This window comes from Cottoperca gobio, chromosome 13 (genome assembly GCF_900634415.1).
Source record: "Cottoperca gobio chromosome 13, fCotGob3.1, whole genome shotgun sequence".
In the NCBI taxonomy this organism is placed as follows: Eukaryota; Metazoa; Chordata; class Actinopteri; order Perciformes; family Bovichtidae; genus Cottoperca; species Cottoperca gobio.
In genome coordinates this window covers 7,143,016-7,165,819 of record NC_041367.1, presented here as the reverse complement: position 1 = coordinate 7,165,819, position 22,804 = coordinate 7,143,016, and the positions used below count along the sequence as shown (strand labels likewise).

Sequence of the window (22,804 nt, the reverse complement as noted above, 5' to 3'; positions counted from 1 at the left end):
ATGTCAAATCATTTACAATTAATGTTCTGTTAAAATGCCTTATTATGTCTTCTGTAAACTGTTATCAGTGCCACTAGTGGCTGCAGCTGCAGTGTTAATTATACTGATGACATCCCCTCAGGCTAAGTGTCAACTCACAGCTGAAACTCTGATCTGATGAAAAGGGGGAAAGAAAAACTACCTCGACAGCAGCTGTTGGTTTTATTTCAGCTGTAGGACAGCCAACTGTTTTGATCTAACTGTACACAAGCTTTTAAATGCTGCATTCAAATGTTTTTGCAAAGTATGCTTAAACACAGATCACATGGATTTTCAAAGCCCGAGCTCCAGGCTGCCGCTTCAGTTTGACCCAGTTTTGATTTTCTTTTTTTGCAGTGATAAGGCTTCTGGCCAGAGCTCCATTATATTTAGGCATGTTTAAACTTGACCAAGCTGCATCTCCCAAGAGAGCTAAACCCTGCAAACATTACTCCTGGATAAAGTCAGCAACTGTCTTTTAAATCATGCTTGTTTTGGCTGAAAGACGAGTTATTTCTAATCGCAGGACATTCAGATGTAAACACTGATACAAGGCATTACCAGATTACACAGAGAGAATACATAGAGAGAATAGTTTTGACTTAAAATGCCAAACCTTACTGTACACATGTTACGCATGAGGAGATATGAATTACTTACTGACATGTCAGAACATGTACATGTCTGGGCCGACTAACTTACACCACAGATTCATATCAGGAGAGATATTAATCTCTCTCTCTCTCACACATACACACACTTACCATCAGCTTGCTCCACAGGCACCATGTGGGAGGTGGCACTACCCTGAACGATGGTGTCGCCCACCAGGTGGCCACACTGGGTCACTACTCGTACCAGCTCAGAAACACCTAGGCGAACAAATCATTTGAAATGTTTAGGCTTCACAGCACTCACTCATGCCTCTTTCAACATAAGCACATGCATATATTAAACATTGGTCACTATTTTATTGGAGAGCGATGTTCCCCAGCTTAAAATCCTCTTAATATGGCACATTAACAAGACCTTTCAAAGTGTTTTATGTTCTCAGCGATGTATGTTTCTCTAAGTTTTCTCAAATTTCCTACTGATGTTATACTCCTTGAAACCTTCAACTTGAGATAAAAAAATAACAACCTGTGTGGATTCGCAGGACCTTTAAAAATGTGAGTTAAAAAAAAAAAAGGAGTGTGGTTTCAAGGCACCAAAACATCAAGTAAAAAGTCTGATTATGTACAATATCTTTACATATAACGTATACCCTGCAAATGTCTCACCTGTGTTGTCAGCCAGGAAGGTTCCTCTGGCAGAATTGAGTCGGTCCATACAATCTAAAGAGGCCTGACATCTGGATGCTAGGTAGTCTGCAGAGATGAAAAATAAATAAAATACATTAACATGTGAGCATGCACACACGCATTACTACTAATGAGAATCATAACACAGAAGTAGAGCGGCTCTGACCTGCGGAGCTGGTGCAGCTGATGTGCGCCGGGTCGTTTATCTGAGCCAGCGAATCCTGGATGATCTTCTGTGCCTCCTCCACAGCTCCCTGCAGACTGGACCAGCGAGCTGCGACCAGCTGGCTCTCCAACGCCTGCTCCCTGCTCTCCTGTGTACATACAGACAAGCTTATCACACCAGCCTTTATTAGAAATGCAATAGGATCCAAATGTGAGAGTCCCTCACTCGCTACTGAAACATCTGCTTGAGTTATTACGGCTCGTTAAGTAAGTTAATTGAGAAAATGACAATTCGTCACCTTCTCATTGAGCTGATTCTGCAGGGCTTCTGCCGTCTTCACCCCGCTCTCCCTCTCAGTCGACAGCGAGGTCTGGACTTGCTCTAGCTCCTCCCCGCGGACAGCCAGCTCCGCCTCCACCTTCGACAAGCACTGCACCAGCTCTGCCTTCTCAGACTCCAGGGCGACCAGCTGGGTGCCCAACACCTCACTCGACTGCGAGGACAAAATTAAAAAATGAAGGGTTAAAAATGATTTTGAGGCACAGTGAATCCACAGGAAGACGTGGTTAGGATAATACGTAGCAGTCACGACATGTCAGGATGTGGTATGATGAGAGTGCTCTGACCTCACAATGAAAACATAAAAAGCCTTTGATTATAACAACATTGCCTCCATTGAAGTTTGTGGAGAGTCTCCAGAGAGGTTTGGGCTGAGGTCAGTTTTACAATCAAACAAACACGGGGAAGCTGTGGTTATGCAACTTGGCTGCAACAAACATGAACTATGGCAACACAGTTAGGAGTTACATCAGATGCTGTGTACTGGAAGTTTGTGAAATTATATTTTTGGAATATTAACTAGTTAACTTCTGAGATGAGAGCATTACAATGTTACATGATTACATGTTCTGCAGGTAAGAAGTGTGAGACTTACAGCCTGAGTCCCAGCAGGTCCGACAGAGAGGGAGAAATGTTGAGAGATGAAGAGAAACAGAATTAAGAACATGGACGTAAACTGTGCGGCAGGAGTGGAAGCATGTGACAAGAGCGCTAGAGCGTGGGCTGTGTGTGAAAAGGACTACGGAGATTAGAGAGATGGAGGAGGAGGACAGAGTGGCAGAGTTGATAAGCAGTGGCTACAATAGTAGGACGTCACGAGTGGGAGGCTGGAAATTGGGCGCGGAGGGAGTCATGAGCATCAGCGGGGTTGTGTTGCTTAATAGCATGAATTGAACTGTCATTCCTCCTTCATCCTTTTCCTGCAGATCAACTTGAGCTAGCTGCTCAAAAGACACAAACTAACAGGAGTATACTGAAACAAGGAACCAAGCGGCTGCATTTTTCAGTCGCCGTTACAAACATCAACTTGGCTTCTCGACTGTGCCGAGATGACAAACGCAGGGCCGAGAGAGGATCAACAGGAAGACAAACTAACCTTTGTGCTACCGTTTAAACAATTTAGCCACACTGAACACCACTTTGGCGATGTCAAAGAAATGCATTTCAATTCTGTCAGAAACTGTTTGAGATTCTGCTGTGGGAAGGACACTCAGTGACTAAGAGGGGAGATGACATAACACATGACAAAGAAAGTGAAATGGTGGGAGTGACAGACGTCTTATAGATGATAAGACACAAAGTGCAAAAGCAACACAAGTTGGTAAAATGTGAAAATGTTATTAATTATTGTATTATATATTATTATATACATTGCATCTTGGAAGCTCAAGAGCGGTCACCTTTCAGCACCAGTCAGGATTCAGGATCTGTTGTCCTGATTGTGTTCAGTTAAGTAATAATAATAATAAGTTGAATTTATATAGCGCTTTACAGTAGTTCAGGTCCCGTGAACAGCTGATCTATAGGCGACCTTTCACAAACAAAAAGGCACGTGCGCCAAAGATGAAACCAATGCTACAAAATGGGGTGTAAAAAAGTGAGATCATCAAATAATTGATGACTCTAATAAGAGCGCGTGACGCTAGCAGCCCACTTTTAGATGTTATCCAGACTGTGCTCCATTAGGATCACCCAGGTCTGTTAGTCAGGATGAAAAACGTCCAGTCATTAATCATTTCACACTTTATTAGAGCAGCTTTTTCAATTGGGACTCATTGTAAATTAGTTCAGTAACTTTTCACAAAGACTTCTGGGGTCTATTAAGCCGGATACATACCCTATGTGCAATACTGCAACTCACACAGAGCTCATCTTTTTCATGTATGTATACCGTGCTATATCTGTATACTTCATACTTTATGTATTTATCTGATCTCACACCTTATTGTCATTTCTATCTGGTTTAATCTTTCATGTCCGAGCTGAACCGTTGTCTCATCCAACACATTTCATTGTACTGTTGATCCCGTGTCCACCTGCACACGACTAATAAAGTGAGAGGAGAGTAACCTGTTGTGTCGAGTCCATGTTGGTCTTCAGGGAGTCCAGCTCCGTCCTGCTGGACACCAGCTCTCTCTGGAGCTCCTGAAGCTGCTCCAGCTGGTCTCTCTCCTGAGCAAGAGGAGTCAGAATCTCACTTTAGACACATCGGCTCAGTTTGTGAATGTTAATAACAAGTCCAGAGTTCCCACTGAAGTCTGTGGGAGCTTTGTGCAGGTCCAACAAATAAACTTTCCCACAGCGGTTTCTTTTGTTTGGATCATTTTGTAGCCAAATGATTGCAGACTGTGGATCTTCAAAAATGCAATCTTCTCCTCATTATTTTCCTCATGCACCCTGAGGCTCAGCAGTGTTGGACCCACAGCCAATCATTTGACTGCAAAACACTGAGTTGAAAGCACGGGGATAACTTGCTGTGTGTGTTTCGTCAGTGATAACAAAATTAATTTCACTCACCTGTCTGTCTGCAACCTCCTGAGCGGCCTTCACCTTCTCTTGCATCTCTCTCCTCACTGCATCCACTTCATCCTGGGCTGCCCGAGCCACTGTCATCTGACGGGTCACCTCTGCGTTCTGCACACACACACACAGACACAGACACACACACACACACACACACACACACACACAATCAGGACTGAGCATATTCAGCTTGTGGGGGGGGATATAAAGGGGACAGCAGGAGGACAGAACTAAATTTAACTTAGGAGTTGTTTTTTTAGGAGGACACAGAGCGGGATTTGATTGAACATGAAGACTGGTGTTTCTCACCTTCCTCAGCAGGTCCGCATGACTCTGAACCAGCTCTGAGTACTTCTCCTTCAGTTTGGTGTAGCGCTGCTCGTTGGCCTGAGCTTTTTCTGGAAAGAAACACACAACACAGAGACAATAGACTGCAGGTGAGGAAAACTGCAGGTAAATCATCGCTACAACAAAGACCGAATGTTTCTGTAACAACTTGTAGTTTTCGCCTTATTTTCATTTTGACTCACTGTTTGAAGAATTATAATTCCTCTATTACTCACAGCAATTAAGTCATTTAAATGTCAAGAGGGAACAACAAGGAGTAGCGACCATGTTTCCCACAACTTTTAAATATCTGCTGTCAACAAGTTGAGTCATGGATACAAACAGAAGAAGCACAACAATGAAAGGGCTAAAACATTAAATATGAACTCTTCACTATAAGAGTGCTGGTGTATATAACGTCTCTTGTATAAGTAGGACAGAGCACGTATTGTGGAACACACTCCTATTACCAAATGGGAGGGATTTTTCAGACTAAACCAAAATGAGGGCAAGAAAAGCTTTAATAATAATAATGTGATAATGTGACAGATGTCTTACTCTCTATCTCCGTCATGCTCCGCTGCTCCTTCTCTGTGTCCTCCCGGACCCTCCGCAGGTCGTCCAGCTCCGCATTCAGGAACTCGCTTTCGCCTGCAGCCTGCAGCCTCAGGTGACTCTGCTCTGCAAGCTCCGCCTCCAGCTCATTGACACGCCCCCTCAGCGCCTGACACAAGCGACCACTCTGGTGACAGGGAGGAAAATAAATTGTTTCTGTCGCATCCTTTATAGATAGATTTCTTTGTGTGTGAGACATGACATTAGTAAGCCATCCGTGCAGAATAATAATATCTGGTTCCTTTTCTCTTTACCTCCAGTCTGAAAGACTCCAGCTCGTCTTTGAGGGCCTGGATCTCCCTCGTCAGCTGTTCAATCAGACGGTCTCTGATGGGTACAGACAAAACATCAATCAAAACTTAAATCACAGGTGACTTGTAACAGATACAAATTAAATTTGGATTGAGTTTGTTTAAATCTAATTATACGTCAAATTTTACACAATGAAACCAAAGATCCACGAGGAGTCACACGACGTGAAGATGAATGAGAATTATTTAGCTTCTTGCCCAGTTTTAAAATCATTTTGACCGCTATAATCTAATTTTCAGGCCTTACTTGTCATCCTTCCGCATGCCGTTCTGACTGTTGAAGTTGAAAGGGTCTACAGCAGCCGTGGTGCCAAACAGGTCGTCAAACTTGGTCTCCAAAGCAACCTTTAAAACAAGAAAACTTAAATTGGCACCAGTATATTGTTGGTGTTATTTTGAGTTTCCGTGTCTTTCCTAACTGCATAACTAGTTATTATGAAACATTATTACCTTTTGAGGCTTGTACATACAATCCACCTTCGTGCCTCGATAGTTCCATGTCTTATAATATACTTATTATCCATCAATTGTGAAACAAATGGATTGCATTTAAGAAGGCGCCGTTCAGAGTTACTCGTTTAGTTACCGGCAGCACAGGGACGTCCATGTCCACCAGGTCGTCCGTCTCCACCACGTGCTCCGACTCGGGGCTCGACGACTCGGCGGGGATCACGACCACGGGGCTGATGTGCTCCGACAGAGCCGACGCACGCAGGAAGTTAGGAGGGTTCTGCAACAATCAAAAAGCGCAAGTTTAAACAGACTAATACATGTGCAAACAATAAATGTAATTTGAATATTGGAGCTACACTAATGTGCAGGGCATGTTTGTGTCACTTCATGTTAGTGCTTGAGTTACACACTCAAATAGATATGAACACATTTGGGACAGGATGTAAATCAAAAATACATTCTGGCCTACATGTCTCTTTTCTCATTTATATCACATATTGTATGTAGCAGCAGACACGTATATGTGGAACATGCAAGACATATTGAAGGGCGGTCCTCACCTCAGGCAACTGTGGGATCTGAATCAGCCTCTTGAAAAACTGCAAGTTACTGGAGCGATAGAACAGACTCTTTAACCTGAAACAGAGGGAGGAGAGCTCAGTCCTGGGGTCACACGGACTCAGTTAGTAGCGTGAAAGCGTGACCGGCTGGGCTTCTGAGACTGCAAGTGCATTTCATACTTCTTAAACTGTTCCTGGAAGCGATCTCTGTGGCCCTGGAGAGTGTCTGCTGGAAGGCCTGCAAGCACACATAAAACACAAACATGTCAGTGCTGGGACTCCAAATGTGTTCAGGTATCCTGTGTTTATATAATGTTTCAGTGCACACGTGAATGATGGGATTTTGAGCATGAATGTATCAAAGCTGGCAGGTGAAAGCCTTCTAAATCTGCCAAACATCAGATATGAGGATTTGCTTCTTGTTTTTATCTTTGTGACAGTAAGACTTTTCCTCTCAGGCAACATTTTTGTGAATGAAACTTGTCCACTGATGAAGGGAAACCTTATCTATTAGTTTAGGGGAATTGATTATGCAAGATCACACAATACAAATTTGTCTCATGATCACATCCCATGAATGTGCACCTCCCTCGTGAACAGGTGGCATCCATCAGGTTGAAACAAGCGCTAATGATACGTGACATTTCCCTTTAACTGGAGTTTTAAAAGTCTTCACACAATATCTATATCGCAGCTAACATTGGGCAACCTTTACTACTTCCACTGAGCCTGTAGTTGTACAGTTTGACCAACAGAGGTGTGCGTCACTTACAGGAGTGCAGCTTAAACAGCAGCTTGACGGTGTAGTCATACAGGTGGCTGCTGTCCAGGATGACCTGGATGAGGGGAGCCAGGCGACACTGTCCCGCTGCCGTCACCGACACCGAGCGAGACATGTCCAGAGAGCTGAATACTAGCGAGGGGAGAGAGAGCAACACATACCCGATCAATAGACGTATCAATAATCAATCATCAATCATGAATTTTTCATGAATCAATGAAGTTGTTCTGCTGTGCTCTCCGCCACTAATTAAATAATAAAAGGGTTGAAAGCAGCACACAGCTCACTCTTACTTATTGGGGGAAGAAAACAGCAGGAAAAAGGTTCAAAGTGGAGCAACAACCTGAACACTAACAGGATTGTCTGATTCCTCTCTGCCTCCATCTTTACGCCCCTCTTTCATTTCCCTGCCACCCTCCTCACACCAACCCCAAAGCCTTGACAGCCTCTGTGCACTGCAGAGGTGTGGTTTCCTGCACAGCTAGAACACACACACCCACACACGCACGCACACACACTCTTTACCCCCGGATGACGTGATGCTTTTAAAATATACCAGGCGGGAGGAGGACGCTGACGAGGGCTTTGAGATTTGGGTGTGAGGTGACACAGACACTAATGAGGTTTTGTGTATATTTAGTGGAATATCAGATCAAACTGGTAGAAAATAACAAGTCATGAGAGGAAAGGTTGGTCCTAAATACTAATAGAGATGTGGTTTTGGCAGATAGCTTCATGTCTTTAGATAGAGGAGGAGGAGGGGAGATAATATCACCCTGAGGCCGCAGAATGAAGGGCATCATACATGGAAACGAATGCATTTTCCTCCTGTTCATTTATGAATGGGAGTGCACAGCTTTCCCAGCATTTCTTCTGCGCTCCTGGTCACCTCCCAGCCGTCTATTTTTAGTCCTGTCCATGTTTTAAGAGACGTTAACCCAGGATGACTCATCCAGAAAACTGCAGGGCTACAGTCCAGCATCTAGCTGTCAGTGTCTCTTTATGTGCACCATCATGTACAGTACACTTATCAGTCAGACTGTGACTTCCTGTCTGTCAAAGTGTATCATCAGTCTGTGTGTGTGTGTGTGTGTGTGTGTGTGTGTGACATCATGCTCTGGCTCAGATAAGCACAGCTGGTAGCACAGAGCACACAGTCAGACCAGAATAGCTTACCACCCAGGAAGAGGTTGAGCTCACACTCCAGGTAGTCAAACATCTCTACTGTCAGCTGGAAGCTAAAAGAGGGGAAATACAGAAAGAGAGATGATGGTTTATACACGATTTCAGCAAATACACACACATTTCATCCTGTCGTAGTGGTAAATTCAGATAAAGCAGTGTAAAAGAGACTTTCACATTGATGTAATTCCTCTGTCTAACATGCCAACACCACTGCTGCTTCAAATAAAATGATCCTACTTGGTTAAGAGTAGGGCTGCACAATATATCGTCTTTTTTATTGTCATGGCAAATGTCAACTTGCGCCATAAACACATTGTGAAAGACAGCAATATTGCACTAGTTATTTAAAAGCGTATCAGTAGAAAACGGCACTTTAAGACGTTTTATTCAATTTGTTCACTGAAAGAATGTTGGACAAACTTTCCTTTCATTGTTTTAATTCAACAAGCAATTTGTTGTATTTTAGCAGCGTACGGAAAGCAGCAGAGAGGAGGCCGAACAGAGCACACTTTAATATCCGTTTAATTATAAACGTGAGTAATATCGTTATTGCATTTTCTCCTTATCACGAGTACCAAAATATGGGATTCTTCAGTGTTTTCCTGTTTTTCTTGAATCAAGCGCATTACTTTGACATACTCTGTCTGGCTGATTCATGATCAGAGCTGGAGTAAAAGGTTAAAGAAAATCCCTCTTTAGTTGACACATCTCATTAAAGCCGTAACCTCTGATGAGCGGTTCCTGCTGGACGTTAGTGCCAGGCCAAAAAGGTCGGAAACAAAGGCATAGTAATTATTAAAGAAGTTAATTGTAGCTCTAGAACTAAACTGCTTGGAGGGAGACAAAAATAATGGCAGAACCAATGATAAAAATATATAAATAAGAACTTTCCTTTTTTCTGATGAAAGAATGAAATGTAATTTTGACTACAAAACTAATTAAAATTCAAAACTTTGTTCATCATGCAAAACTGTTATTTTCTTCTAACTTGCGCTGAACAACATCTCTAAAAATCCTCCCAATGAATAAGTTGTTGTGGCTCTGGTGCATTACGATTCATGTATGCAACCAATTTAATTTAATGTCACACTTTTGTCAACACAGTTTGAGATACAACACTGAAACTTGTTAATATTTAGATGCTGGGGCCTGGCCCGCAATAACCACACAAAAACAATTAAGACAAGCGAAGCAGCAGCAGCAGCAGAAGCAGCATGAAGCAGCAGCAGCAGCAGAAGCAGCATGAAGCAGCAGCAGCAGCAGTAGCAGAAGCAGAAGCAGCAGTAGGAGCAGCAGCAGCAGCAGCAGCAGCAGAAGCAGCAGCAGCAGCAGCAGCAGTAGGAGCAGCAGCAGAAGCAGCAGCAGCAGTAGGAGCAGCAGCAGTAGGAGCAGCAGCAGCAGCAGCAGCAGCAGAAGCAGCATGCAGCAGCAGCGCGGCACACTCACAAGTTGTTAACGTCGTTCTCTCCCGCCTCATCGAGCTGTCTGTTTGACATCTGTAGGTTGCCGGGGAAACGAGGGTTCTGAAAGAGAAGACAACAGGAGGAGGTTCAGTCGTCATGACGTCCATCTGAGACGAGCACATGACAGTTTACAGGCAGAACCTGATGTTTATAAGCATTAACATTGTACTTTACTTGAGTATATATATATATATATATATATATATATATATATATATATATATATATATATATATATATATATATATATATATATATATATATATTATTTATGTATTATATAATTCATGAAAGATTCGTGTTCAATAATCAATCAATAATAAGAACTCTCTTTTAACTCTGGTTTTAGTCTCAGAAAGATATCACTATATTATATTCATCACTATGAGCAATCATGTGATCCATTGTTAATATTAAAAACATATGCATTGCTTTAAATAAAAGGATCTGAACACTTCCTCTAAGCTGGTTGGTAAGTTTCCGAGATGAAACTGGTGAATCTCTCAGGTAAGTGTTTTGTTTGCACTTTTTGAATATGTCTCACTAGTTGAAGCCAATCAAAAACAAAACCCTGACTCTGAATCAAAAAGGCTGTTGTTCTGGATTTACATAAAACTTTTCTTGTTTCTCTTCTGCTAAAACATATGTGAAGTTTAAAAGGTGGGCAGGTATGAGCACAAAACATCCACTGTTAGCAAGTAAAAATGATATTCTTTATACTTTACCAGCTCTTTGCTTTGATAAAAGTTAATGTGAGACTGTTTTTTACAGGAGGATTGTTGATTAATTGACCTTTATGTAGTGTGTGAATTTGTATTTCCTTCTCTGTGAGCTCAGCGGTCATTTTAGACAGTGAGTCTAAACCTGCTGATGTATAAGTAACAAAGTTAGCTAATACAGGATACAGAGAGGTGAAATGAAGTTCCCCCCCCTCACCCTTGGGTAAGAATTAGCCTTCAGCGGAGCAGAAACTAACCATATCTTCCTGTAATAACATCAACACCGCCTCTCGGTCCCTGCACCGCTCTGCTCTGAAGTCTCATAAAAAAAGGCTATATTACGGATTCTTGAGAGGCCATTACTGTAAAAGCCAGAATTTGCTGTGAAGCCGCCCGCCCCCCCGCCCCCCGCAGAGACACGCTGGCACTAAAAAGAGAGTCTGAGACAAAGATAATGAGTGATGATGGAGACTGGAGCTGGATTTTTATAGGCCAGGCCGACTCACTTTGATGTGGAACTCCATTTTGGTGATGAGCAGTTTGAGGTAGATGCTGCACAGCTTCCCATAGCCTTCACTCAGGTGACCCTGGGGGAGGGAGGGAAAGGGGGGGAGAGAGAGAGAGAGAGAGAGAGAGAGGAGAGAGCGAGAGCGAGAGAGAGAGAGAGAGAGAGAGAGAGAGAGAGACAAAGACAGAGACAGAGAGAGAGACAGAGAGAGAGAGAGACAGAACAAGAGAGAGAGAGAGAGACCAGAGAGAGACAGAGAGACAGACAAAGAGAGACAGAGAGAGAGAGAGAGAGAGAGAGAGAGAGAGAGAGAGAGAGAGAGAGAGAGAGAGAGAGAGAGAGACAGACAGAGAGAGAGAGACAGAGAGACAGAGAGAGAAGAGAGGACAGAGAGAGGACAGAGAGAGAGAGAGAGACAGAGAGACAGACAGATGAGCCAGAGAGAGAGAGAGAGAGAGAGAGAGAGAGAGCGACAGAGACAGAGGAGAGAGAGACAGAGAGAGAGAGAGACAGAGAGAGAGAGAGACAGATAGGAGAGACGAAGACGAGAAGAGAGACAGAGACAGACAGAGAGACAGAGAGAGAGACAGAGAAGACAGCGACAACGAGAGGAGAGAGAGAGAGAGAGAGAGAGGAGAGAGAGAGGAGAGAGCGAGAGAGAGAGAGAGAGAGAGAGAGAGAGAGAGAGAGACAGAGAGAGACAGACAGATGACAGACAGAGAGACAGAGACAGAGAGAGAGAGAGAGATGATCAAAGGGTATACAACTCTCTCTTTTTCCCCTCCTGGAGGACTTGCAGGTTTGCTGGTTAAAGAAACTGAGAACTCAATCTCAACTCATTCAGTGTTTTAAATGTAATCCGTTGTGGGACTTTGGCTGAAAGCAGCACACAATACACAAGAAGAATACAGTGAGAAAATATTGGCATTAAATTATTCCACAACAGCCGAACTATTCCGCTGCCACACAAGATTCAAATCTCTTAGTTCAGTCTGTGTAAAAATGTCCCCGGACTCAGAGTGTGGACAAAGTTGAATACGAGTAGCTATTTGGCCAATTGCTTCTCATTTCCTTTTTCCTCGAGCCTGGGAGTGCGGTGGTGATGACACAACAGGAAAGAGAGGCCACAACCCCCCGATCGCAGGAACCGAACTTCCTGTATCCTCCTGCCTCGTCACTTCAGCAAAAAACTGAGCAATTAAAAAAAAACATCCAGGAATACAGAGCAGAACTGGCTCTCCACACGAGATAAAGACGCAACTAAAGAGTGACTGTTCAGGATTACACAATAAACCCTGTGACATCCATCAGAGGGGTCTTCACCAATACTGTGAAGAGACTTACGCTCACTTAGACACTTTTAATCTATACAGAAACCATGTTAAGCTCTGGCACCTTCAAAACATGTGTAGGTATGTACATGTGTATATATATTAAATATAAATATAAATATATAAACACTGTAAGAATACAAGAAGTATGAACACCATAAGTAAGCAAATTTACATTTACGTTAACGCAAATCTATACTGCGTATATTAACAAAAGAACAACAGGGGGAGGAGCAGGGATTCCCCACAGAGAAGCTAGCACACGAGCTAATACTACTGCCAGCCACAACATGCGGCTGGCAGCCAGTGTGTTGTGAGCTCCGACAGTCACACTTGGCATGTTTTCACATGGCTTTGTCCGTCACGGGCCACTAAGTCCGTCCCTCCGACAGCAGCAGGCCGACTACAAACAAATCATGTAATCTGACGGCTATAACGAGAAGGACAGTCGGTGGTTGCACTCTGATAATGCTAATAAACAAATGAAGCTTTCTCAATTACAACGCTCCTTGTTTTTAAGTGTAAATTAACAAATACTGCTGTGTGTTGCACTTCTGCTCACACGTACAATCATCAAAAAGCAGACAGGGTTAATAAAATGGCCTTAGCATTATTATTATTATTATTAATATGGATGGAAAATCAGTTATACATTCATGTTCAATCTTTTAATATTGAAAAATAATGAGTCACCAGTAGAGAAGATCAATATGGTTCCTTCTCCTTGTGACTGCATGCTGTGATGTGATTTATATAATAACGTCTGAGTCCTTACCCACATCCTGCTCATATCAGTTAAATCAGCCTTGTTCCTCATGGAGTCTTTTATCACCTGGAGGGACAGCAGCGGAGACAGAGAGGACGGGGACGAGAGTTAATAAAACACCACTCGTCAGGTATAATTAACTAAATGTACATGAGGACAATTGTCTGCGGTTAACACACACACACACACACACACGACAGATAAGAGATCAGATCTGCGTTAGGATGGCGTGAGTGGAGACGGTCACGGTGTGACGGCGTTGTCATCTATACGTACGGTGGGATGGCCGTCTCGCAGCAGCTTGTGGAAGACGTGGCAGAACTTCCAGCAGAGCACTGCGTTGCTGGAGAGAGGAAGCCGGTTGACGGCCGCCCAGAAAGTGTGGGCGCCTTTCTCATGGTGGGTCCCCAAGATGCAGGGTGACGGGGCCGGTCAAGGATCACATGGTTGTTATAGTGCATGAATCGACGGCAATGTTAAACATTTTTTTATCATATTGTCTTTTTATATCTTTGCCTCCTTCCTTCGTTTTTATTATTATCGTTTATTTATTTTTCTTGACCAATCTTCATATATAAAATCCATGCTTTTTACCATTAGAGAAACAGAGTTTTGCAGCCAAGAACAGTTGTTTCTCTCGAGCCAAGAGCACACTAATCAGCACAGTTTCTTCTTCCACCGGTGACAGCTCAAACTATGAAAAAACACCCAAATGAGCTGCTGATGATGATCTGCAAGAGACTGCACTCTAGTAAAACATATGATTAAAAGTGTTTGCACTGCAGATGGTATCTTTAAAAGCCGAATAGATGCTTTTTTAATATCCAAAAAAGATTTTCAAAGTTAAAAACCAAAAAGAAATTAGCCCAAGATATTTAGTTTTTAGTTTCTCCTCTCCCTGGGGCTCTGCAGACTCCGAACAGTACTCCTCTGTCTGAGCGACCTTGTGTATTGTTTTACACATAACTAAATTAGCTCTGCAGCACGGCCGCATGCAGATGATGGGGTTACACTAAATATGTTGTTTTGATCTCTCACTAACTTAACTCTGCAGCCATGGAGGAACAGCTCCCCACATACATGGAAATCAGGATGAACACACCTCTTCTCCACCCCCACACACACACACACACACAAAGACAATACAAGGATATTCCTGGCATGTTTCTCTTTGACAGCGACCTCCTGTGTGTTGATGGCCTTATTGATGCTGACAGCCTGTGAAGAGGAGGAGAGAAAAGGAGAACAGAAATCAGTCCACAGCTGTTTTTACACTGCTTACAGAAAACAGAAAAATATTCAAAAAGTGTTTCATTTTATAACTTGACACCCTTCCTCATTTCAGAAAGTTGTTTTTTTTCCTTTTAAAACCACCTGGGGAACTGGAAGCAGGATTTCTTTTTTTGTTAGGGTATTTGACCTATTTTCTGCAGTTAGTATTCAAGGCAGCAGCCGAGAGGCCCTGAGCTCCTCTCTGCTTTTGAGGAGCTCTACGGAAGCAAACATCTGCCTCATTATGCACACGCATGCGTCATCACTTCTCCCGTTACGTGTCCCACCTGCAGAACACGGTCACTACCTTAAATTAGGGAGAAGCGACGGAGCATGTTAAGTGTATGTAAGAGGGCAGAGGGTAAAACAAGTGTTTGCGACTGCTCTTCTTATGCTCACACAAAGAACACGTCATTAGTTCTGACTGAATCGTAGGATTTGGGATCCTAAAATAGAAAAGAATAGAAAGAATTGTGTATTCTGTGTGGACAGAAATCACTTAGACTACCGTAGCCATGTCCAAGCCAGAACGCAGCATTCACATTTCTGAGGAACGGGTTAAGACTGAAAGCAGGCAGACTAAATGACAGCTCCTCACATGTGGATGATCGGGGGAATATCTGTCTGTGCTGTGAAATCTACTGAGGAATGTTGGCCAGGCTAAAAATGAACGCGTTCCAAATGTATCTCGAATTAAAGTATCATCTAACTCGTCTTACAGAAACACTCGACACTTTTGAGTTATACATGTGTCCTTTTCAGTTTAGCGTGTTAACATTTGATTTTAGCACTAAACACAAAGTACAGCTGTAGCTGATGGGAATTTCATTTTGCAGGTATTTCAGGAACACATCAGTATTCAACTCATTTAAATTCTGACCTGATGATGGCGTTAGATGGAAAGTTAACCTTTTAGCATTGCACTTATTACACTAAAACCTGGTGCCTACTGCCTACATGACCCATAATGCAACTCGACTGCCGACAGTTTGTTCAGAGATTCAGGAGTGTTATGATAGTAGTGGCAATGCGGCTCTCGGCATCTGGCTGACATGTATGGTGTTCTTTCTTTGATTTTCCTCTCATCATGACATCTCAACCCCTCAACTCACAAGACAAACGTGCGTTTGGTCACTCTGGTTTGCGTGGTAATCATGAACTGTGAGTTTGGTTGTCTGGGGCCAGCAGAGGACGTGGGGCCTGTTTCATAATCTCACTTCCCACAGATGTCCTGAGTCTGCTCCTCCTCTTCCAGTATGTGAGCTGTCAGGGCTGGAAGTTCACTGTGATGAATCATTGGAGGAGTAGGAGGAGGAGGAGGAGGAGGAGGAGTGGGCTAGGACCGGTGGGGAGGGAAGAGGAGGAACTTGGGAGCAGTGGTAGATATATCAATGTCACTAGACTTAAACAAACCCCACACAGTATAACAATCATTAGTTAAATCTCTGAACCAGAACAGCTGCAGCCTTCATAGCAGGTGTCGCCGTCAATATTTCATTGATAAACATAATACAAAGCTTGAAACAAAAACTAAACTGGGATCAGAGAAAAACAATCTGGTTCAAAATGCAGCTCCTGTGTCGTCTAAACAACAGCAGACAATAGGACCGCATCCTCCACGCAACACATCTGAACGACAGATCGTCACCAGCTCCAGCTAGTTGACAAACACGAGTGTGTGTGTCCTCAGAAATCAAATTTAGAAGTGAGAGATTACATTTTAAGTCACAGGAGTGGTTCACTAATGCAAGGCAGGAGGAGGAATGTAGAGCTGCTGGCTGCTGTTTCAACATCATCCCCACGCCTTGTAATCCTGTCGAGGACGAGGAGACACCGCAGTGCGTGTCGTAAACATGACTGACTGACCACGCTTCCACCCATGTTGATTAAACATGAGCACTGGAGCTACAAGTGCAACACCTGTCCTGTTGCATCAGCCCACAACCTGAGCTCTAAGACTCCGGCTGTGTGCTGTGTGTACTGTGTGTACTGTGTGTGTGTGTGTGTGTGTGTGTAGCACTGTAAAGGTCAAAGACAGCAGGGCTTCCACTGCCCTGTCTAGGCTGTGCAGAAGAGAGCTGAAATAAGCCTGCGGTCGAAGCTACAGTCTGTTTCCTCTGATCGAGACCACAAGGGAAAGGTCACAGAGTTAAATTTGAGCATCTGGTTTACACTTCCTGCTTAAGAATAAACTACAAAGCTTGTCAACAGGAATCACAAACTCACATTTAATTTTTTTATCTCATCCTTATAGCTGGTAACAACACATGAAATTTACACGGACCAGTGGCGAGGGGATGTCAATCGGCAAAACACAGAGATCCCTTGCACAGCTTAATACTGAACATAAAAAAGCAAATAATATTATCAATGACACATTTGTCCTTTATCACAAGTTGTCAGAACTGCATTTCAGATTGCCTGCATGTAAAACAGACAGAAGTAAGTTTTGTAAAAGACATTGATGTATACAGTAGATCGATAGATGCACTTGCCGTTTGTGACTAAATGGGTCTTTGTGGTGTTGGACATATGTTTATTATCACATTTGTTTTGTGTTTGTAAACCTGCTCAAAAATGTACTGAATAAAAGACTTAACTTAAGATTTGCTTGCTAGGTTTTTCTGGCAGATTTCAACTTAATTATGTGACCTAAGTATGGAACGTGGATCATGGGATGTGGCTGAACGCTACAGAAACTGAGTTACAATAATTTAGTTATACTAGTATTACCGAGTTGAACTATTACAGTCAACATGCAACACTCTTGAACTTTGGTATTTTAGAGCTGCTTTCTGTTATTGTTAAGTGTTATTCTCACTGTCAGTAAAAAAAAATGTGTGTTGATGGTGTAGAGGAGAGCAAACATGAACATACTAGCTCAGTTTCCACCTCTAGTACGTAAACACTTACTCTCTATCAGAGGTCATATTTCAATAATCAAATTCAGTGTATAGCACAACCTAAACATTTTGTTTACACTCATCTGTTTTGAATTAGAAAAAAGAGGAAATTACTTTTGTGTAATTTCCTGTGACTGTACTGGTTAATGTGTTAAGCAATATGACATCTTGTGTTGTCATCAGTACAAGGGGCACAAATCAGCTTTTGTCGGATGTTACAAGTACAGTAATTACAATAAAATACAATCATTATCAAATAATATAATTTTAATGAATGTCTGTTATTTGATTGTAACGTTGATGTTACATTTAAAATTGCAAGAAGAGCAATTTCCTCAATGTTGTGTAATTTCAGCTCATTTTGCTTCCCCTTTCATCTCCTTCACACCCAAAAATCAAGGGATAATTAAGAAACTCTCTCTCTGCAACTGGTTCCCACATGAGGATGACCCAATTAGCCCACAGTGAGACCTTGTACTTTGTGTTTGGGTTGAATGAGAGTGCCAGCTGCCTGGGACTTCTGGCATTGGCCGCTGGCATCGATGCATCAATGACCCGTTAGCTCCTCGCAGTGCGGCCACGCAGTCCAGCTGACAGATTAAAATGATGGGAAACTAATCAGAGGTGAGAAGCAGGTGATTACGAGGATGAAGAGCAAAGATCAACCCTGAGGGAGTCCTCCTTAAATTGGTTAATGTGGACGGAAACATTAACTCCTTTCCTCCTGAACTTCTTTTCATCCCTCATTTTGATGCTATACCCAAGAGCTATAATAAGGATTCAAATCAATTACTCGCCAGCTGAACACAAAACTCCTTTTTGCATCTTGGTATCTACAGAAACATCTTTTCTTTTCCACAGCTCTGCTTTCGAACAAAGTGTTATTGATACACTGTTGAAAGCATGTTCAGCTAAGCCTGGCAAGCCCCAATCGGCACTTCTGTAGAAAGCAGGGCATTGATATGCTGATGGTAGCCTGGCTGTGTCCGCTGGAGGGTCAGTGCACAGAGCCCAGAGAGAGGAAGCATCTTCTGCCTGCTGAATGAAACAGCCCTCGCTCATTGACTCACTTCCCCACCCTGACTCCTCTGACCGATTTGCAAGAGCATGTGACTAATGCGTGCCATGGCAATTCGATTTCCATGTTGGTCCTGCAGATATGCCATCGTATCATTGGTCAGTGACCCCATGATGGGAGCGGAGAAAAGACCGGCTCTTGGTTATCTTTGTCTCCGCTGTGGCACATTTCACGTCAACATTAATGATGAGACGAAGCCGCAGCCAGTACTGTTCAATCATAAGAAAATGAATGTGGAAAACCTCCCCAGGCTCAAATGAAAGGGGGCAGAGTACATTTGGAAACACTTGTTCTCAGATTTACATTCTCATGGTCAAGGAGGCGGAGGAGTTATCCTTGTGTGACCCTGATGATTTAGTATGGGAGTGGAATGATTAATCTTACAGTACTATGATTATATGACCCCAGTTATTTAGGTCCAAAGGGAGGAGGACACAGCGCTGGGAGCACCCATGATAGACTGTGCAGTCTTTTTAGAGTCACATATTTGTCAGATATTTCTCACAATGTTCTTATAGAGAAAGAAAAACACGGGTTAGGTACTGCTCTTTGTACATTTTTGCAGTATTTCCCTTGATTTATCTTCAGTTTTTGTAATTTGCTGCATCTGTGGAGCTTCAAATGTATTTGGACAAGAGATGAAATTATTAGGCCATTAAATGATTAGACAGAAAATTACGATCAATCATTTAAGTACTTTTTCAAGCAGAAATACCAAACATTCACTGGTTCCATTATCCCAAATGTGAGGATTTGCTGCTTTTGTCAGATTTAGATAATTGTACATGCAATATGTTCGAAATAAACAAGTTATTTGGGCACTGAGAATAAGTGATGGGCATTTATTTTGACATTTTTATCTACGGTTTTCACCCACACTGCCCAAAAAGAGAAAAAAAACCCAAAGTTACATAGTTGCAGCCTTAATTTAGACCCTTGGGAACTACACATGTACAAACTGAATTTCACAAGTGTACTTATAAGAAAAAGCCCAGGCATACACAAGGATTGCACAAACTTTAAGAAAAAAGGACATAAAGTGCAAAAAGTACCTACAAACCACAAACACATCAGTAAACTATGTCTATAGCATAAGTCCACATGTAAGTGCTCACATCTATTTGATTAACTATTACCTTTAAAATCTGACCAAACCCGGACAAGGACATGCAATTACTCTTAAGTGTTCTTCATTGTATTATCTTACTATATATGCTTCCTTTGGGCAATATTATAAGGAACCACTCTAGAAACCTTCATTGTTATGCGGATGATACCCAATTATATCTATCAATTAAACCAGATGAAACCAATCAATTGGCTAAACTTCAAGCATGCCTTAAGGACATAAAAACTTGGATGTCTAGCAACTTTTTGATGTTAAGCACAGACAAAACTGAAGTTATTATACTTGGCCCTAAACGCCTCTGAAACGCATTTTCTAATGACATAGAAGCTCTGGATGGCATTAATTTGGCCTCCAGCACCACCGTAAGGAATCTTGGCATCATCTTTGATCAGGATCTGTCGTTTAACTCTCACATAAAACAAATCTCAAGGACTGCCTTCTTTCATCTACGTAACATTGCAAAAATAAGGCACATCCTGTCTCAAAATGATGCAGAAAAACTAGTCCATGCATTTGTTACTTCAAGGCTGGATTGCTGCAACTCATTGTCGCGCAAAAAAATCACTTAAGACTCTTAAGACAGTTGATCCAAAATGCAGCGGCACGTGTATTGACAAGAACAAGGAAACGGGATCATATTACTCCTGTATTAGCTGCTCTGCACTGGCTCCCGGTAAAATACAGAATAGAATTCAAAATCCTTCTCCTGACTTACAAAGCTATTAATTGTCAGGCTCCAGCATATCTTAAAGATCTCATAGTACCTTATAAACCAACTAGAGCATTGCGCTCCCAGACTGCAGGGTTACTTGTAGTTCAAAGAGTCTCTAAGAGTACGATGGGAGCCAGAGCCTTCAGCTATCAAGTTCCTCTCCAGTGGAACCAGCTTCCAGTTTGTGTTCGGGAGGCAGACACCCTCTCCACATTTAAGAGTAGGCTAAAGACTTTCCTTTTTGATAAAGCTTATAGTTAGGGCTGGCTCAGGTTTGCCTTGGATCAGCCCCTAGTTATGCTGCTATAGGCTTAGACTGCCAGGGGACACCTCCCTGCTCTCCTCCTTCTCTTCCTCTCTCCTCCCCTCCCTCTCTCTTCTTCTCCCTCTCTATCTGTATGCATTTATGTAAATGTATGTTACTAACTCATCATCCGGGGCATCATCCCCGGAGTTTCTGTGTCTCATGTGGCAGGTTGCCACTGATAAAGTTTACGTCAGGATCATGAATCGTGGCTGCGCCTGCTGCCCTGGTCCTGCTGGAAGCCTTTTTGACATTTTCCTGGATTCATCCATACTTTCTCTTTTTCAACACAACATAATTTCTGTCAAATGTTGTATTTGTACTATGTTGTTTATCCTGTACATACGACATCTATTGCACGTCTGTCCGTCCTGTGAGAGGGATCCCTCCTCAGTTGCTCTCCCTGAGGTTTCTTCCATTTTTCCCCCTTTAATTATGGGGTTTCTTTTAGGAAGTTTTTCCTTGTGCGATGTGAGGGTCTAAGGACAGAGAGTGTCGTAACCTGTACAGTCTGTAAAGCACACTGAGACAAATGTATAATTTGTGATATTGGGCTATACAAATAAATTTGATTTGATTTGATTTACTTTCCATCTCCACCTGTTGCCGCTGACATTTGTCCACGAGTGTACTGAACAGGGGGACGGGTATACAGCGAGGGGATGGAGGGAGGAATGAAAACAGGAAACATGCACGGCTGTCTGTGAATGCAGCAGCACTGTAATGCTGAGGTGCAGGCGGTGGAGGCATGGTCATTGTGGTTGAAGTACTGGGGGCTGGAGGTAGTGGCGATGGTTGTGGGGAGGAGGGGTAACAGACTTCCTGTCTTGGCACACCCTGCACTGCCCATTTCCTGCCTGCATGCTGAAAACTGCCCAGTCCCCCCCTTCAGTTAGAAACCTTGCTCAGTCGACCCAGACAGTCAGTCAAGCCGAACACTTCAGTCCTTCTCACATATCCTGCCAGACTCTTCCAGGTAAAAAAAAAAAACCATGGCATATAACAACTTGGGTCTTATATTTGCAGCTCTGTCTAACAGTTATGAAAAAACATTTACTTGCCAAAGTAATTGCTGAGATCTGGGAACAAGGTGACTTCACTTGAAACAGGGGGCAACAAACACGAGCAGATCTCCTCTAAAAAGGTAGTTTGACTAAGCTTTTGGCTTGGTCACAAACTGTCTAGTTATCAGAAGAGTACTGGTGTTTCTTGTCCCAAGTTATGATAATAAGACCCAAGTTGTAACAAACCCTAGATTTTCTTTTTAAGCTAAAAATTAATGTACTCCTTACGACCCTCTGGAGTGTGTCTGTGCTTTGAGAAGCTGGACATAGTATTGATAATTAAAAAGGCACAAGCTACGATGCGAATGAAAACCCGAACAATAAAATCACAAAGAATTTGACCCCTCTCATATACACATAGTAATTTGATTCAATTGTTAATATGAAAATACAGATTATAGCAGCTTTAATGTTTCCTGTTTCAGTTTAAGGATAGTTGACACCAAAAACTGCTTAATTTTGATTCTGTGTGTAAATGTACCTGCAATTTATATGATCAAATATTGACCAATGGGGCCTTTAATACTATAATTTCTTGTGTAATTGGATGGCATCATGCTAAAAGAAGGTTTGACCAACTAAAAATACGAACCCATTTCCTTGATGCAGGACCAAAAATAAACGCTTGCAACCGAAAGCTAGCCTCGCCAAAGTGTTTCACATAAACACGTATCCTCCCACACCATGAAATGGCACTTTTTTACAAACACATTTTAAAAAATCTGATAATAAATGGAAAACAGGTTTGGGCCCAAACATTTTTCCAAAAGTAACTCCACCCGATTTCAAAGGTCACTCCGCTGAACAGAGCCCTCTGTGTTGCTTGTTTAAGGGCCATTTTACGTGTTGCATTTGACATGAACATCCGCTCTCATACAACAGTCTATCCACACCTCTTGAAAAGGAGCCTGGCTGGCACTGAGGAGAGGAAGGTAGTGGAAAAGATGGTCTTTTTTACAGCGACTATTTTTCCTGT

At 42.6% G+C, this 22,804-nt stretch overlaps 1 protein-coding gene across 3 annotated transcripts in view; it reads right to left on the bottom strand.

The window, feature by feature from the left end:
• hip1 (huntingtin interacting protein 1) overlaps window positions 1-22,804 on the bottom strand; it is a 41,483-nt gene that overhangs the window by 7,697 nt on the left and 10,982 nt on the right. For 2 of the 3 annotated variants that reach the window (XM_029445791.1, XM_029445793.1), the window contains exons 2-22: window positions 14,521-14,584; window positions 13,643-13,785; window positions 13,376-13,432; window positions 11,268-11,348; window positions 10,026-10,102; window positions 8,571-8,632; window positions 7,386-7,526; window positions 6,794-6,851; window positions 6,614-6,689; window positions 6,187-6,330; window positions 5,848-5,945; window positions 5,544-5,616; window positions 5,233-5,416; window positions 4,657-4,745; window positions 4,342-4,458; window positions 3,895-3,996; window positions 2,420-2,422; window positions 1,784-1,978; window positions 1,486-1,633; window positions 1,299-1,385; window positions 783-890 (exon numbers count right to left, since the gene is read on the bottom strand). In XM_029445791.1, the coding sequence (XP_029301651.1) occupies window positions 783-890; window positions 1,299-1,385; window positions 1,486-1,633; window positions 1,784-1,978; window positions 2,420-2,422; window positions 3,895-3,996; window positions 4,342-4,458; window positions 4,657-4,745; window positions 5,233-5,416; window positions 5,544-5,616; window positions 5,848-5,945; window positions 6,187-6,330; window positions 6,614-6,689; window positions 6,794-6,851; window positions 7,386-7,526; window positions 8,571-8,632; window positions 10,026-10,102; window positions 11,268-11,348; window positions 13,376-13,432; window positions 13,643-13,785; window positions 14,521-14,584 (2,107 nt within the window). The remainder of the gene's footprint in view (window positions 1-782; window positions 891-1,298; window positions 1,386-1,485; window positions 1,634-1,783; window positions 1,979-2,419; window positions 2,423-3,894; window positions 3,997-4,341; window positions 4,459-4,656; window positions 4,746-5,232; window positions 5,417-5,543; window positions 5,617-5,847; window positions 5,946-6,186; window positions 6,331-6,613; window positions 6,690-6,793; window positions 6,852-7,385; window positions 7,527-8,570; window positions 8,633-10,025; window positions 10,103-11,267; window positions 11,349-13,375; window positions 13,433-13,642; window positions 13,786-14,520; window positions 14,585-22,804) is intronic. The other variant, XM_029445792.1, reaches the window with a different exon arrangement.